At 43.1% G+C, this 16,288-nt stretch overlaps 1 protein-coding gene across 1 annotated transcript in view; it reads left to right on the top strand.

Moving 5' to 3' along the window:
- Positions 1-15,053, top strand: part of LOC119599521 (nuclear mitotic apparatus protein 1-like) — a 53,247-nt gene extending 38,194 nt beyond the window's left edge. The window contains exons 3-10 of the mRNA XM_037949281.1: positions 4,314-4,462; positions 4,850-5,021; positions 6,213-6,239; positions 7,403-7,549; positions 7,897-8,016; positions 8,370-8,519; positions 13,454-13,650; positions 13,685-15,053. Coding sequence (XP_037805209.1) covers positions 4,314-4,462; positions 4,850-5,021; positions 6,213-6,239; positions 7,403-7,549; positions 7,897-8,016; positions 8,370-8,519; positions 13,454-13,650; positions 13,685-15,053 — 2,331 coding nt within the window. The remainder of the gene's footprint in view (positions 1-4,313; positions 4,463-4,849; positions 5,022-6,212; positions 6,240-7,402; positions 7,550-7,896; positions 8,017-8,369; positions 8,520-13,453; positions 13,651-13,684) is intronic.
- Positions 15,054-16,288: the final 1,235 nt, after the last annotated feature.

Here is a 16,288-nt window from a genome sequence, read left to right as displayed (position 1 = left end):
GTGTGTGTGTGTGTGTGTGTGTGTGTGTGTGTGTTGTGTGTGTGTGTGTGTGTGTGTGTGTGTGTGTGTGTGTGTGTGTGTGTGTGTGTGTGTGTGTGTGTGTGTGTGTACTTGTATGTTTGTTTGTCTGTCTGTCTTTCTGTCAGTGATTGTGTCTGAGTGTGCCTGTGTCACCAGTACTAACTACCGAGTGACGGCTAACGAGCCTAACGGAGAACAACTTCTCAGTTCACAATTAAATAATATATCACATTAAATTCCGGAAACCATACACCTCCATTAACACCCAAAGTAATTACGAAAATATCCATTTCCTCTTATCTATTGATTATCCTTCCCTTCACACACTCATACGGATATACTGTACATAGTTGCCACCATTACCGCAAACCATGCGAATGCGATGATGGAGCCTAGACTTATTTATTAACCATAACAATGTCTGGACTTCACTTATATTTTGCAAATCTGTTATTTGGATTACAATTCTGTACGAATTCTTACATCATAATATACAGGTAATCAGGGATGACTTTACTCCAATCAGCGCCGAAGTCCTGGCTCTATCGTCGCATTCGTAGCATTTGCGGTAATGGTGGTATATACTGGGCGAAGGGTACGCTATACACAGAGCGGGTATCAGGGTGTGTCAAGCGGGGATGGGCATGATACCCTTTTAATAAAGTCAATTAAGTTTGTATCGGCGGCCGTTATGAAAGATCGACGTTATATTTTCTGTTGTTTTTAAACAGTTTAATGGGCTTTCTAGTTATTGGATTTTCATTGTTAGGTCTGTCACTTTTCTTAACGGTATTATTGTAGGGTTGTTGCTGTATTATATATATTATAATTAGTTGTTATCGCAAGCATTATTTTGTTCTACATTCATATATTTATATATATTATATATAGTATATTTATTTTATATTATAGATGTTCTATTCATATATATATATATATATCGTCATTGGTATCAACATCGTCATCGTTATTTTCTCAGAATCTCTCTGAATGAAGCACGGTATTTTAAGTGTTTAGGGACATATGTGTATCAGAATCGTGTTTTCTCGTTCTCTCTCCTCTCTCCTCTCTCTCCTCCTCTCCTCTCTCCCTCCTCTCCTCCTCTCCCCTCTCTCTCTCCTCTCTCTCCCTCTCTCTCCCTCCCCCCTCCCCTCCCCCTCCCCACCACTCTCTCGTCTTCTCTTCTTTCTCGTCTTCTTCGTTCTCCTCTTTCTCTCTCGTACCTCTCTCATGTCTTACTCTGCTCTCTCCTCTCTCTCTTCTCTCTGTCTCTTTCTTTCTCTGCTTATCACTGTTCTCTCTTCTTTCTCTCTTTTTCTCTCCTCCCCTTCTCCCTTCCCTCGCCAATTTTTCTTTTCTATCTCCCTTTCCCATACTCTTCTTACCTCCCTCCTCCATCCTCCTCACCCCCCTCTCCTCCACCCCTCCCATCTCATCCCTTAGCTCATCTCTTCTCTCTCTCAAACCTTCTTCTCTCTCTTTTTTCTCGATCTCTCCTGACCATCAATCTCTATCATTTCTCTCTCTCTCCCTCCTCCTCCTCTCCCTCCCTCCTCCCTTCCCTACTTCCCCTATCGCGTCGTCCCTCCTCCCTCCCTAGCCATCCCTCCAGCCCTCCACAACCCTCCCTCCCTCCCTATTATATCTAGCGGTTCCCAATCAGCACTCCTACATCGCATTGAAAGGTCAAACGTTTCTTTTACAGTAATTCTCGGGTAATTTTTACTGAAACGGGTAATTGCATTGTTACTCCTGTTTTCAATGTAACTGTACGTGCTAGCAACGTAAATAGGTTTGACAAAGGATGTTATTTCCTATTAGATTCGTTGTTGTCATGCTGATAAGAGTAAAATTGGAAATGTGAACGTTAAATGCAAGCGATGTTGATATTGATGTTGATTTTGATATTGATACTGATATTGATATTGATATTGATAATGATGATGATTGTAATGACGATAATATTTGTGATGAACAGTTATAGGAATATCAGCTAAATACCAACGATAACGGTGATGAAGATAAAAAAGTGAAGTATAAAAATTTGCTATTCAATGTGTTATCTCCCAGGAAACCATATATATATTCTTTCTTTTTATCTGGAGATCACGCGAAGATGGACCCAATAAAAAGATGATGAAGCAAATATTACGTCATCCAAGAAGCGCGATTTAATCTCCATTTTGAACTTCCTGGTTTCGTGACCTTTGACCTGAGATTTGGGGGATACGTGGGGAAGGACGGAGGCGGGGTCAGGGAGGAAGACGATAAAGGGAGGAATTAGGAAGGGCGATGAAATGAACAAAGACGGAAGTGCTTAATAAACGGATTTAGTTAACAAGGGAGATTACGAAGGAGGAAATGATAATGGACCAGGTTAGAATTATCAATTTTATGAAGAGGAAGATCACGAAGATTACAAGTAACGACAGAGAGAGAAATGGAGCGTCTTATCAAAGGTTGTCGATGTTGAGAATAACGGTGAGCTATTTATATAAGGAAGGAGGGGAGGAGGAGGGGTGGGGGAGGAGGATGAAGGAGGGAAGAGGGAAAAGGAAGGAGACGGGGAAAAGGAGGAGGAGAAAAAAACAATAATGGGAGAGGATTAAGGGTGGAGGTGAGTAAAGAGGGGGTAGGGGATGGAAGAAGAGGAGGAGAGAGGGAAGAATGACAGGGGTAGAGGGGAGAAGAAGGGGGATGGGAAGGAGAAGGAAAGAGGAAGGGGAGACGGAAGATGATGTAACATGTAAATGGAGAAGTGAGAGGAGGGGAATATATAACAAAATTACTGAAATACGAAAGAAAGAGAAAAGAAGGTAAATACGTAAAAGCTAAGGGAAAGGGCGAGGGAAGAGAAGAGTTGAAGAGATGGCGGTGTAAGGGGGGGGGGGGGCGGAGGTCCATCTGTCCGCGCATATTTGTGGTGTTTTGAACGTGGGAAAAGTCGCGGAAATCTTGACTTTTCGCGTTGCAAATTGCGCTCCGTTTTTCTCTCTTTCTCTTCTCTCGTATCTCTTATGTTAGAGACTGGTGAAGTAAATATACTGCGCATCGAAAGGTTTATTATTCATACTTTTTTTATTTATGTATTCGATATAATCATATTAGCAAATAGAAAAGAAAAGTTTGTAGTAAAAACTTTACGAAAGGGAATTGATAACTCCTATTGATATAATACCAATAATTGTTAATTATATTCTAAAGAGGCAGATATAATGGCTAAAATAGAATATTTTTTTGGAGAAGAGAAATCTATCGCCACAAATAAACTTAACAGGACAAACAGCATAAAAAGACGATCGTAGAAAAAATTAATGAGACGCGTTTCGGTGTCAGTCGTATCCATTAGAATCTGTTGCATCATCATTTGATTCCTTGATTAGTGAAGGTACTCTTTTTCATTAATAACTTTTCTACTTTTGTTATTATTTCTGTTTAAGAGACGGTCGATCTAATGCAAGACGGTGATTAGCATATCCCGTCTCTTAGGTAATTAATCGCACATCTTACCTGGTCGATGAATCTTATCAATTCAGCGTAAAATTTCACCTGATTAATCCTTTCTGATTAAGCTAACGTCTCATTTACTTTATTACTTTTCTTAAATGAACCAGATATTTAAGCAGCTCGATTTCTCCTATCAAGTCAGTCTAACGTCTTTGCCAACTTAATTAAGACCAATCTAATCAGTCCGAAATCTAACCTTATTTACGTTCCTCTCAGTAATCTAATATTTCGCCCAATTAATCCTGCTTAATCAACCTACTTAATTACCATTCTCACCAACATGCTTACACTATAATTAGCCTAACACCTCACCACCTTGACTAACCATTACACCTCTCTTAATTAATGGAACATCCCGCCCACTTAATTGATATTACACCCCCAACTACTGTCACATCTGCGTTAATTAATCTAATGATCCCCCCCCCCAATACCAAGGCAAGGTATTTACACCTCTCTCGTAAATCTAAAGCCTCACCTACTTAATGCTATTACTCAAAACTCATATTAATTTAACCCCAAACATTACACCTGCAACCTACCGTCTCACCTGCGGTAATTAATCTACTGAACCTCCTCTCTCTCTTCCCCCTTCCCCCCTCATTTACTCTCACCTGCGTTAATTAGTCTAATGAACCGCCTCTTTCTCTCCCCCCCCCCCCCCCACGAATTTACACTCTCACCTGCTTTAATCTACTGAAGCAGCCTGCCCTCCCCCCTTCCCCCCCCACGAATCTAGTCTCGCCCGCGTTAATAAGTGCACTGACGCAGCCTGTCCTCCCCAGTACCTGAGCAAGCAGACGGCGGCGCTGCGCGAAGTGAACGACTCGCGCCTCAGGATCTACGAGCAGCTGGAGATCTCGATCCAGGAACTCGAGAAGAACAACCAGCGGCTCTCGGCGGAAAGCGCGGCGGACAAGAAGAAGATTAAGAAGTGAGTGCGAGGGTTTTTGCTTTGTTTTTTCTTATTATTGTTGTTTAGTTTTTTTCTTCTTCTTTTCTTTTTCTCTTTTGATATCGTGTTTTTGACTTGATATAGTTTCGTTTGTGTGTGGTTTCGTGTTCTGTTCGTCTTTATGTCTGTTCTCTCTCGTTTCTCTTTCTCTTTATCTGTCTACCTTCCTCTCTCTCCCTTTCTTTCTCTGTCTATATTATCTTTCTCTCTCTCTCTCTCTCTCTCTCTCTCTCTCTCTCTCTCTCTCTCTCTCCCTCTCTCCCTCTCTCCCTCTCTCCCTCTCTCCCTCTCTCCCTCTCAGTATCGCCCCTCTCTCCCTATCACTCTTTCTTTATATATATTTACATCTCCCTCCCCCCCCCACAGCCTGTGCAGCACCCTCGAGTCCCTGGAAGCCCGATGCGATGAGCTGCAGAGGAGCCTGGAGGAGGCGCGGTCGGGGGCGCAGCAGCAGCAGCGAGGGAGGAACAAGCGCAGGTCCCTTATCCTCGACGAGCAGAACCTGCGCCGTTCTCACTCGTGCGAGAATACGCCACAGGTGAGCGGGGGGGGGAGGGAGGGGAGGAGGGGATGGTGGGGGGAGGGGGTAGCTGATGGGGAGTGGGAGGGGGAGGGAGGGAGGGGGAGGTGAAGGGGGGAGGGGGTGAGAGGGAGGGAAAGGGGGAGGGGGATGAGAGGGAAGAGAAGGGGGAGGGGAGATTGGTCTGAGAAGGTTGAGAAGTGTTTACATATTTCCTTCTTTGTGTGTGTGTGTGTGTGTGTGTGTGTGTGTGTGTGTGTGTGTGTGTGTGTGTGTGTGTGTGTGTGTGTGTGTGTGTGTGTGCATGCGCGCGCGTTTACAGAGTACATGTGCGTGAGCGTGCGCTTGTAAGCGCGCATGCACAGGGCCTATGATATGAATTTTATCAGGGGGATTTTCAGCATTTCCCATGTATTAAAACATAATCCCAGGAAATTCCCCTTTATAGAAATACCAAATCGGTGACATTTCAGGAAATTCTCAATGCCCGATGCACTTCCACTCAGAGGCCGTGTGTGCGTGTGCTTGTGCGCGCACGTATATGTGCGTGTCTGTGTGTGTGTGTGTCTGACTGTCTCAGTGTTAGTATCTGTGTATCGGTCCCTGTGTTGTGTGTGTGTGTGTGTGTGTTGTGTCTGTGTGTGTGTGTGTGTGTGTATCTGACTGTCTGAGTGTTTGTATCTGTGTATTGGTCCCTGTGTGTGTGTGTGTTTGCATGTATGCGTGAGAAAATTCTTAATTTTTTTCTCCTCATTTTTATAAGCCATTGTATTTTACTTTAACATATATTTGTATTCTGCTAAAATATACCGTACGATTTGTATTATATTTCTTAAATCAGTATGCTTCAGTTTTCTTTGATTTTTTTTTCTTCTGTAATTTCATCATTTTCAGGATAAATCACGAGCATATCTTGAGCTGTAGTATATTTAGATTATGGATTACCGTAAGAGAGATTATCAGAATTTCTTTACATTGTAACTTATATTCGTTGAAAAAGTATTTTGTGCTCGATAATTTCAACATAAAAAATAACACTTCCTTCATCTAATTAAGTTCTTTTTAGATATTTTTCCTCTGAAATTATGAATTTATATTTTGCATACCTTTGTTATTTCGATATAGCCTATAGCATTACGCTTTTCCTTTTGGGAATCAAGCATTTCCTCGTTGCTTTTACGAATTTCTAACTCGTGTTTCGTACACCAGGAGGAAGCCCCATGTACGGTTTTCCAGGTAACGCTCTGCTCTCCTCTCTTCAGCATCCCTTCTTATTTGATTTATTTTTCCCTCTCGGAGCTTTTAAAAATTGATATAGGCGATTTATGAATCGGGAATGGCTTAATTTTTTTTTTTGGAAACTGTTTTGTGTAATGGTGTATATATATTTTTTTAACCCAAACCAGGTTGATATTTTGGTAATATGTGTGATACTGTAGATTGTGTGTCTTGGAATTTTGGTGAAATAATAACATGTATTCATTTATGATGAGTTATTTTAAGGCTGTTATTTTATTTCTTCTAAATCTGTTGACCATTTCAGTGCTTCAGAAAAAAAAACTAAGTGAAATTATTATTATTTCTATTACTTTGCCTCTTGATTTCATATATATATATATATTTTTTTTTATTACTTTTATTAACTTATATTAAATTTATTCATATGCTGTGTAATTTAGTATATATAATGATTTATTATATATATATATTTTTACTGGTTTCGTATATAATAAAATATTTTTTTTTTTTTTTTTTTTCCATTACTAATTAAGCCTGTGTAATGTGTGAAACTGGATATAGAATTGTTGTATGTAACATGATACAAATTTGAAAGTTCATTCATTAGCTGAACTGAATGGCAAAACTTTACTCCTAATTTTACAACACTATAATTTCGTTCTTATTATTGAATTATGTCAATTGCAAAATTTTTTATATACATTTCGTGAATTATTAATTGCAATTTAAACAATGTTATTGAAATATAATAATACAAGGAACGTTTTATCATATACCTTTCTTGCATTAGAATTCACGATGTAAATTTTTTATATATCTAAAACATTAAGAGAATGTTCATCACTAATTTCAACATTAATTGAACTCAGTCTGTTCTGATTGAACGTAATGGTGTAAATATGTTATAACTTACACAACAAAGAACATTTTTATTCAAAGTCCAGCCATGGAAAGGGTGACGATTCAATTCATTGAGAGTATGGACATTCTGAAACCTTTTAAGAAAGCAAACCATTTCTTACATAAAAATGGAGATACTTATGTATTTCAGAATATGTTTCTCAAAAAAAATCTAAAACCTAAAAACTAAAATATTCTAGGACTGAAAAAAATAGATAGAGAAATTTGAAAAACAATATCTGTGTTCTTTTTCGGCCAAGAACTCGGAAGAACGAACGGCCGAGGAACTGGAAGCGAGGTCGAAGATCGAGGAGCTGCAGGACAAGATGAAGCTCCTGCAGAAGGAGAAGGAGTCGGAGATTCGCAAGAAGGAGGAGCTGGAAATACAGCTGGCATGCATGTCACAGGTGAGGACAAGCACGCACACGCATACACACACACACACACACACATTTAAATATGCATATAAACATACATACATATATACGAATGTTATACAGTATTTTGTGTGTCTGTCTTTTTCTGTTCTATTTTACTGTAAGCATCACCATCTATTTGCAGTATCGATATTTGTCTTTTTTCACTATTTTCCCAACACATTTTCCGCTAGACTCCCACTCACTCACTCTCTCCCTCCCTCTCTCTCCCTATCTCTCCCTCTCTCTCTATCTCCCTCCCTCCCTCTCCCTCTCATTTGCTTACCAAAGAAGGAAACTTTCCCCCAGACAGCGAGTGCATTCGCTTTGTGTTGCAGGAGAATGCCGTCCTCAACGACCAGCTTATGATCCTGCGGGAGAAGGAGGTGAACCTGCGATCCTTCGACGAGGAGTTGGCCTCCCTGGACGACGCTTCCTCAGGGAGGCTCTGCCGCAAGGTGGGGCGCTGGGCCTCGCGATTTCTCTTCCTTCACTGTTTTAGGCTTTTCATTTTTTTAGGTTTGGGTTTTTGTGCTTATTTATTTTAGAGATTTTTTTATGTTTTAACAAAAACTTTTTCAAAACAAGAACTTTTTCAGTGTTTTATTTTGTCTTATTTTTGTATCTGTTTTGAGGTAGTTTTATGCTATTATTTCATTTTAGAGAGATTTGAAGCACATGTCAATTTTATTTATGTCAGTATGAAAAGGTTATTGATATTTATTTTTTTTTTTTTTCGTATTTTAATCCCCTTTGTTGCTAACAATCTGACTCACTCACCCCATCTCCCCTTCTTTCCCCTCAAAAACAGTGTCTGGGAAACGTGGACGAGACGGCGAGCAACCCGACCATCTACGACCTTCAGGACAGCATTGAAGACACAGACGTTTCCATCGAGAGCATCCACGGGGAATGCGCTCTCGTCCGGCTCAAGAACGGAGGCTACGCGTGGGGCAGCCAGGTGAGGAGGACGAGGGGAAGGGGTGGGGTGGGGAGGTGGGGAAGGGGTGGTAGGGAGGAGGGAGATGGGGAAGGGGAAAGGGAAGGGAATAAGGGAAGGAGTGTGGGGAAGAGGACAAGGAGAAGGGGAAGAAGGAAAAGGGTGGTTATTCTAGGGAAGAGGATGGTGTAGGGAAGAGTCGTCATGGTTGCAAAGGAAACGGCGATGTTAAGGTAAAGAGGGAGGAAGGTGGTCATGGTACGAAAAAAAATAGTGGTGAGGGAAAGACAATAGTGAAGGTGGTGGTGGAGAAATGGTGGTGAAAGGCGGTGATGGTGAGGCTTATCTGTGAGATAGTGGTGGTAGTGAAAAGAAGGATACAAGGAGGAGAGAAAGAAAGGTGGGAAGGGGGGAAGACAGTGATAAGGAGAGAGAAAGGAAGAGAGAGATGAAGAAACCACGGGTGTAGGAAGGGGGAGTGGAGAGCGCGAGGTTGTGGAGAAAGAGAAAGAAAATATGACAAATGGAAAAACGAGAAAAGAAATGAAAATGAGATATGAACGACGTATAATGACGTCACATCTTAAGACTAATCAAATATACACTAAACGAAGATTATATAAATTTGAAATACATTAACTACACCTCTTGCTTTATCATTAATACATATCCATACCTTCAGACGAAGAGGGTGTTGAAAATGGAAATACTAATTATGGTGAAATTAAAGATGCTGATAGGGCTTTGCACTGATAACGAAAATAGTGCAAAGGAAAATGGCCGAGTGAAAAAGAGAGGGAGAGGAAAGATATAATGATTTTGATGATTAGACGAAACAAGAGAAGAGGATAATTAAAAGGGAGGATAGAGAATAAGAGTGATAATAGAGATATAGGAAGAAGAAACATGACGGTAAAGAAAGATAAGGATAACGAGGCTAAAAATGAGAAAGTGTGTGATAAATAATAAGGTAATAATAATAAAAGTGAAAGGTAAGTATGTTTGTATTTGTCTTTGTTTCTTATTTGAGGAAAAATATCGATATTTTTTTTAGAAATTGATTAATAATATTTTATTATTATGATTTTTTATTTGAAATTTTATTTTTTTTATCATTATTTCTTCTTGAAAGTTCAAAGGAGCACAGAGAGATTATAGAAATGAAGAGAAAGCTTGATAGAAAGTAAGAAAGCCGTAGAGATTGCAGAAAATTATATTTCACCCTTAAGAACACATCAACACACACAGACACTTCTGTTTTACTCCCAAATAAAAGATGATTTTTTATATACTAAACATATTTCTTATATACTACACATATTTAAAGAATATAGCAAAGTGGAGTCTTGATAACAGCTACTTGTTATTTGACCCCCACTCAAAAAAAAAAAAAAAAAAAAAAAAAAAAAAAAAAAAAAAAAAAAAATCATCATTAACACAGACAATGAAATATGTTGCAAGGACCCCGGTGGCGAAAGTAGACGGGCTAGAAATATTTGACAGCAAATTACGTAAGAGCGCAAATTTTCCCTCTAAATTGAAAATGAAATAGAGTGGCAGAGACAGTTTACGGACGGCCAATGAGCTAGAACGCCAAGACATATATTTATGTTCTAATGATATCTTCTTTTTCAATACCAAAAACAGACTGAGAAAATTATATGAAAGAAAAAAAATATCCCCATTTTCCCCTTTGGTATAAGCACATGTCTAAGCCACAAAGAAAAGGCGCATAACAATAGAGCTAGACCGCTGCATTCTAGGCTATCTGACCAGCCCGCGGAGAGCGACAGGAGGCAAGGCGCCCCTAGAGTTTCGCAGAGCTCTGTCCTTTTAGGCTGGCTGGAGACCGCGAAAGGCGGCGGTTTGGCCTTTTTTCAATGGCTATGATTTTTCTTCGTTTTTGTTTTTGTTTCTGTTTGCCTTTTTTCGTTTTATATATATCTCTATTACTTTTGTTTTGCTCTTTGTCTGCGTCTTTTTTCTTTATCTCATTAGCTGCTGGCTTTTATCTGTTTCTGTCTGCCAGTTTCTCTATCTCTCTTTCTCCTCCTCCTCTTCCTCCTCCTCCCCCCTCCTCCTCTCCTCCCCCTCCCCTCCTCCTCCCTCCTCCTCCTCCTCCCTCCTCCTCCCTCCTCCTCCTCCTCCTCCCTCCTCCTCCTCCTCCTCCCCTCCCCTCCTCCTCCTCCTCCCCTCCCTCTTCCTACCTCCTCCTCCACCTCCTCTCCTCTCCTCCCCCTCCTCCTCTCCCTCCCCCCTTCCTCCTCCCCCGTTCCCTCCTCCCCCTCTTCCCCCTCCTTCCATTCTCCCCTCCTCCCTCCTCCTCCTTTTCTCTCTGTTTCTGTTTTTTTCCCCCTCCCCCCCTCCCTCCTCCCCCTCCTCCCTCCCTCCTCCCTCCCCTCCCTCCCTCCCTCCTCCTCAGTCTGTCTGGCTCTCCCCCCGTGTCTCTGTCTCCCTACTGCTTGTCTCCCCCCCCCCCCGCTTCAGTCCCTGCCATATTGACGTGCTCTTTAACCCTTTCTCCTCATCAGGGCGTGGAGCTCACTGGCTTGGTATCGTTCGGAATAGACTGGCTTCTTGTTCTAGTCGTTCTGCTTATATCCATAACCGAAATCCTCCCCCTGCGATCACTGTTTGGCTATAAAACTATCTCAGGAGCAGCAGGCCTCGCCAGGAAGCCCCCGGAGCGATTGCCGGCTGCCGCTCGGCCCAACCGCTCGCCGTGGAGGCCCCGCGGAAGACGCTCGCTCCAATTGCTCAAGTTCTGACGTTTGCGTAAGTGTGTTTCCGCTGGCGACGAGGGCGACGAGGGCGAGGGCGGCGGCCGCCCTTCGAGTAGGTGCTTGGGGTCGACGGGGGTGGAGGGGGTGCTGTACAGGGGGCAGCAGGAGGTGCTGCAGAGGGGGAAGTAGGGGAATGATGCTAAAGGGGGGAGTAGGTGGCCAAGAAGGGGCACGTAGAGGTGCTGCGCGGATAGTAAGGGCTGCTAAAAAAAAAGAGACAGTAGAGGGCGCTGTTAACAAGGCCAGTAGGGGGCGCTGTAAAAAGGGAATTATTTGAATGCTGCTCGGGGGAAATTAGGGACGGGGGGGGGGGGTCTAAAGCTGGCCCTGGAAACCCGTAGTCCCAGCATGCTTGTGTCCGAGGGCAGCCGGAGTAGAAGCTGAAGCAAGATATTGTACAAAAAATGGGAAGTCCTGTGAATAGACGACTCCCCCCCTGCCCCCTCTCAGTGGACGCACCCCCTCCCCCTCCCTTTCTGACCCCCTCCCCCTTGGAAAGGGAATGTAGAGCCTCGCTCAGATCAAGGCCAGCGTAACGGAACATAGGATGCAAGCCAGCGACAGTATTTTCATGGACTTTGAGTAATCTTTGGCCAGTGGAGAGCTTCGAGTTGATGCGTTGCAAGTCTCTCTCTCTCTCTCTCTCTCTCTCTCTCTCTCTCTCCTCTCTCCTCCTCTCTCCTCTCTCCTCCTCCTCCTTCCTCGTCCTCTCCCTCCTCATTTCTCTCCCTCTCTCCTCTCCTCCTCCTGTTTTCTCCTCTCCTCCTCCTCCTCTTCTCTCCTTTCCCTCTCCCTCTTCTTCTCTTCCTACTCCTCCTTTACTCTCCCTTTCCCTCTCTTCCTACTCTCTCTCTTTCCCTCTCCTCCTCCCTTCTCTTTTCCCTCTCTACATCCTCCTCCTCCTCCTCTCTCCTATTCCTCTCCACCTAATACCTCCCACCTAGTGCCTCCTCTCTTCCTCTCCGCATAATCTCTCCCTCTCCTCCTCTTCTTCTTTCGTAGTGTTGTTGATGTACATTGTACTGTGCAAGCTGTAATGCAGTTGTGTTCCTTGCAATTCTATCGTAGACTGCGTTGAATGGAGATGCGTTTTGGTTCCGCATGCATCTTCTGCGTTTGTGTACATAGCAGAAGATACGCTATTTCTTTGGAAAAACTGTACTTGAAAGTCGCATCTCTGTAGTGTATTATAGATCCTCAAGGCAAGAATTGTAGTATTGGAAACATCATGATGTACGTGTTTTCGAAAGTAGTTTGTTGAAGTTGTGATTGGCATGTATTATGGATGTGACTAACGTGTTTAATTTTCGTAGTAAAGTGCTTAAGGTTTGTAAGTTTGAACGGTGCAGAACTACGTAAAGTTGTACAAATATCGACGTGTGCATAAGAATCTGTGAAATGTCCCGGACAGAAAGGAAAAGTTTTGTTTCTAAATATACTTTGTATGTTGTCGGAATCAAGAAATAGAGTGATGGAAATGGAAAAAAATATAGAGTACAGAAATATTACTAATTTGTGTGTTTGATAAACATATCTGCTCTATTAACTTTCTTTTCTTATTTGTCATTTAAAAAACGCTGAGGAAATTATGCAAATACAGCAGCAGTATTTCCTTAGAATCGTTTCAGGTTCTGAAATCACATTATTTAAAAAGTATATTTCACCATATGTGTAAACATTTCTCTCATCTGTATATTAACATTTTACTTTTCGTAGAATGCACTGTTTGTGTAACAGTATAAACTAATGCTATTTATGACTATAGCTTCTAGGAGTTGAAAACAATAACCTACTGTTTGCCTTCACACCATAAATGTGTTTACATTGAACGGCGTGAATGTATCTATAGTGTTGTAGTAATGTATATAGTATTGGATGTAAAGAAAACGATGGTCGGAAAAAATCTCATCGTTCTTTCCTGTGTAATACACGATTTTTTATTTCAGTACGACATCTTATTAGAGTTTTTTTTCTCCATCTTTATTATTTTACTGTGATAGAATTTCATAACTCAAGCATTCCCTTTCTTGCACACATCGCTCAGCTGTTGAATTTACTTTTACATGATGAAAGGTCACTTCATAGATATATCCTTATTTTTATCACTTATAATTCCGTATGATAAAAATCATCATCATTTCATGAGATGCTCATCCGTTTCTTTGTTCGCAGGAGTCACTGGCATCTATTGGTCAGGTGATGAGCCACATGGGGTCTGAGGGCACCTCGCCGGGCACGGAGGCCAGCGACGCCCCCCACAACTCTCTCCTGTCGGAGCTGGACACCTCGTACCGCATCCTCATCGAGAAATACGAGGCCCTTCTGGAGGCACGCGAACAGCAGCAGCAACAGCAGCAGCAGCAACAGCAGCCAGCAGCAGCAGCAACAGATGGCCCAGAACAGTGTCAACCAAGACGAGGGCTTGGTGCACCCGGGCGTCGACGACATGTCCGGCCCCATGAGTCTGGTGATGACGGATTCCCTGCACGACACCAGCGCCATCACCCTCAAGTGCCAGCGGTGCCACACCTGCACCTGCGACATGAAGCCCGGCGTGACGCGGCCCAAGAGCAACATGGAGGAGTTTTCGGAGGTGGAGACGTCGTCCTCGGGCTTCTCCGACGGGGAGAGTCGCCTGAGCAACAAGTCGACGCAGACCGGCGAGGAGGTGTTCAGTCACAAGGAGATCCTGGAAGACTTGACGCCAACGATTGCCAGCAGATGCCTAGACCTGAGCTCGCCCGTGAACCCTTGCGATAAGCGCTTCCAGACGGCTCCTGAATACAAGAAACTCTTCCAGGAGATCTTCACCGTGCTGAAGCAGACCGTGGATGAGAAGGACGCCAAGAGCCAGCCTGGAAAGCCAGCGAAGGCGCAGCAGCTCGTGGAAGCGGACAAGAATGCACACAACAGCAAGACCTCGGGCGTGAAATCCGAAGATAACGAGTCCATCACGGAGACCAGCACGACCATTGAGGTGACCGAGGTTACGGAAGTCAAGACAGTCAAAACCATTGTAAATTCAGAGATCCAAAACGTCGCCAACGAAAAGAAGGCAGAAGTCGCGCGGGAAACGCCATCCATCGAGCACGAGGACAAGCAGAAGGCCAACAGAGAGGAGGTCAGGGGGAGGGAGGAGAGGAGGCCGGAGATCCTGGACGACCAGCACGTGCCCGAGGAGCAGCGCGTCACCCACAAGCCTCCTCGGCCCGACTCCCTCGACCTGGGGGGCGGATCCCGGCCCACCAGCAGACAGAAGCGCCGCAGCCGCTATCGCAACCGCCTCGACTCGTACCAGCAGCACCAGCAGTACATGGGCCAGTACCAGTACTCGCACGGAAGCTCGGGCAACGAATCTCACCCGTCAGGCCACCGCCACCACAAGCGGGAGCGCGACCACAGCCAGAACCACCACAGGAACCAAGACGACTTCCCGACGCTTCGCACGGACGAGAACGAGCACAGCAAGACGCGCATCATCTACAACTCGTCCCGCAGCCGCTGCGAGCACCACCGCTCCAGGAAGCACCGCGGCCGCAGCAGCAACCGGCAGCGCCACGGCCAGCACCACCTGAGCGCCGGCCAGGACCAGCAGCCCGGCGCCAACCAGAACCAAGCGAACAGCGAGGGCGAGCCCAGAGGAAGGGCGGCGCCTCCCAAGATCAACTACCCGTCCGTCGAGGTCGCCAAACTTCGGAAGTTGGAAATGTCTTACGCCGAAGTACTCAAGACTTCCTTCAACAGATCCCATTACAACCACCGGCGGTACTGAGGACGTAGCCTGGGACTCGCCGGGGATTTTGTGTGAATAGTTTGTTGTACATCTGAATTACTCGTTTGTAATCAAGTATTCTTTTATCGTATGTAGTATATTCAGACAGAGGAGTAAGTGTGGCATGTTATTTGCCCCGTTTTATTTACGTTCCTTTGTCAGAATTGATTCATATTATTTTTGTAAATATAAAAAAGTGTATATACATGGGTACACTGAAGTCAATGTATTATATTTGTTTGGGTTTGTATTTATTTGTTTTATTAGTGTGCCAAGTAGAGTTTAGTAGCTTCTAGTGTATTTTTTGTATTTCTGTTCAAACCTGCGTTCGAGATGCCACACTCTGTTCCTCCCAGTGAAGGTCTGTTTGTTGGAATTCCAGTTTGGTCTTGCTGGTTGTGCGGTTCTAACTGTTCTCGTCTTGGTTGATGTGAAAAAGGACGATAAAATTACGGAAAAGAAGTGATAAAATTTACCTCCCTTAATCACCCTAAATCCTGTGCCAAATAGATGGCGACTTTTTTTTTTTTTAATTGCCCGATAGGATTTTACATCAAATAATGAACTCTGAACAGGAGAAGTGATACATGAAATAATGATATCTAAAAGGGAACAGTTGGTAGATTGATAATGTGATCCATTATTGTTAAGAGCTATGTTGGATTTACGTTGTTGATAGATGATCCTTTCATCTGACCAAGAAAGTAGGAATTCTTTATGCATTTTGTGAAATTCACGATCAGTGATTGGCTGTAATGTCCCCTTTCCAAAATAATTCGTTTCTAGTCGTCAGAGATCCATCATCTATGTGTTAAGGATTTTTTTCAGGTCACACACTTACCCCTTTTTTAAATATGGGGTGAAAAAAGTTCAGAACTGAAAAGAGAAGAAAAATGTTCACTCGTGACAAGTGCAATATTTTAAAACATTCCAGTCGAGTTATTTTTCCCCAGATTCTTTTGATAATCATTTCAGAAGTGGAGAGAGAAAGAAAAGAAAAATCACCCCCTCCTCCTCCCCCATCTCCCTCCCTTTTGTGTAGAAGTTTGTGATAGAAGCAGTACTACCCTTTGTAGTCATAATCATATTTTATTTCCCTGAAAGATAAACAAAAAAAATTAAGATTGCAAAAGAAAATACATGATTGGCACATTCATCGGAAAGCTGTTTATTCCATTATATTTTTAATGGTGTTTGAAGATCCAGAAGCTTCGCCAATCTTTCTTTTGTGATGA

The sequence above is a fragment of the Penaeus monodon genome, chromosome 43 (assembly GCF_015228065.2).
Source record: "Penaeus monodon isolate SGIC_2016 chromosome 43, NSTDA_Pmon_1, whole genome shotgun sequence".
Lineage (NCBI taxonomy): Eukaryota > Metazoa > Arthropoda > Malacostraca > Decapoda > Penaeidae > Penaeus > Penaeus monodon.
The sequence above is the reverse complement of the archived record's forward strand: the minus strand, read 5'-3'. Positions and strand labels throughout refer to the sequence as shown.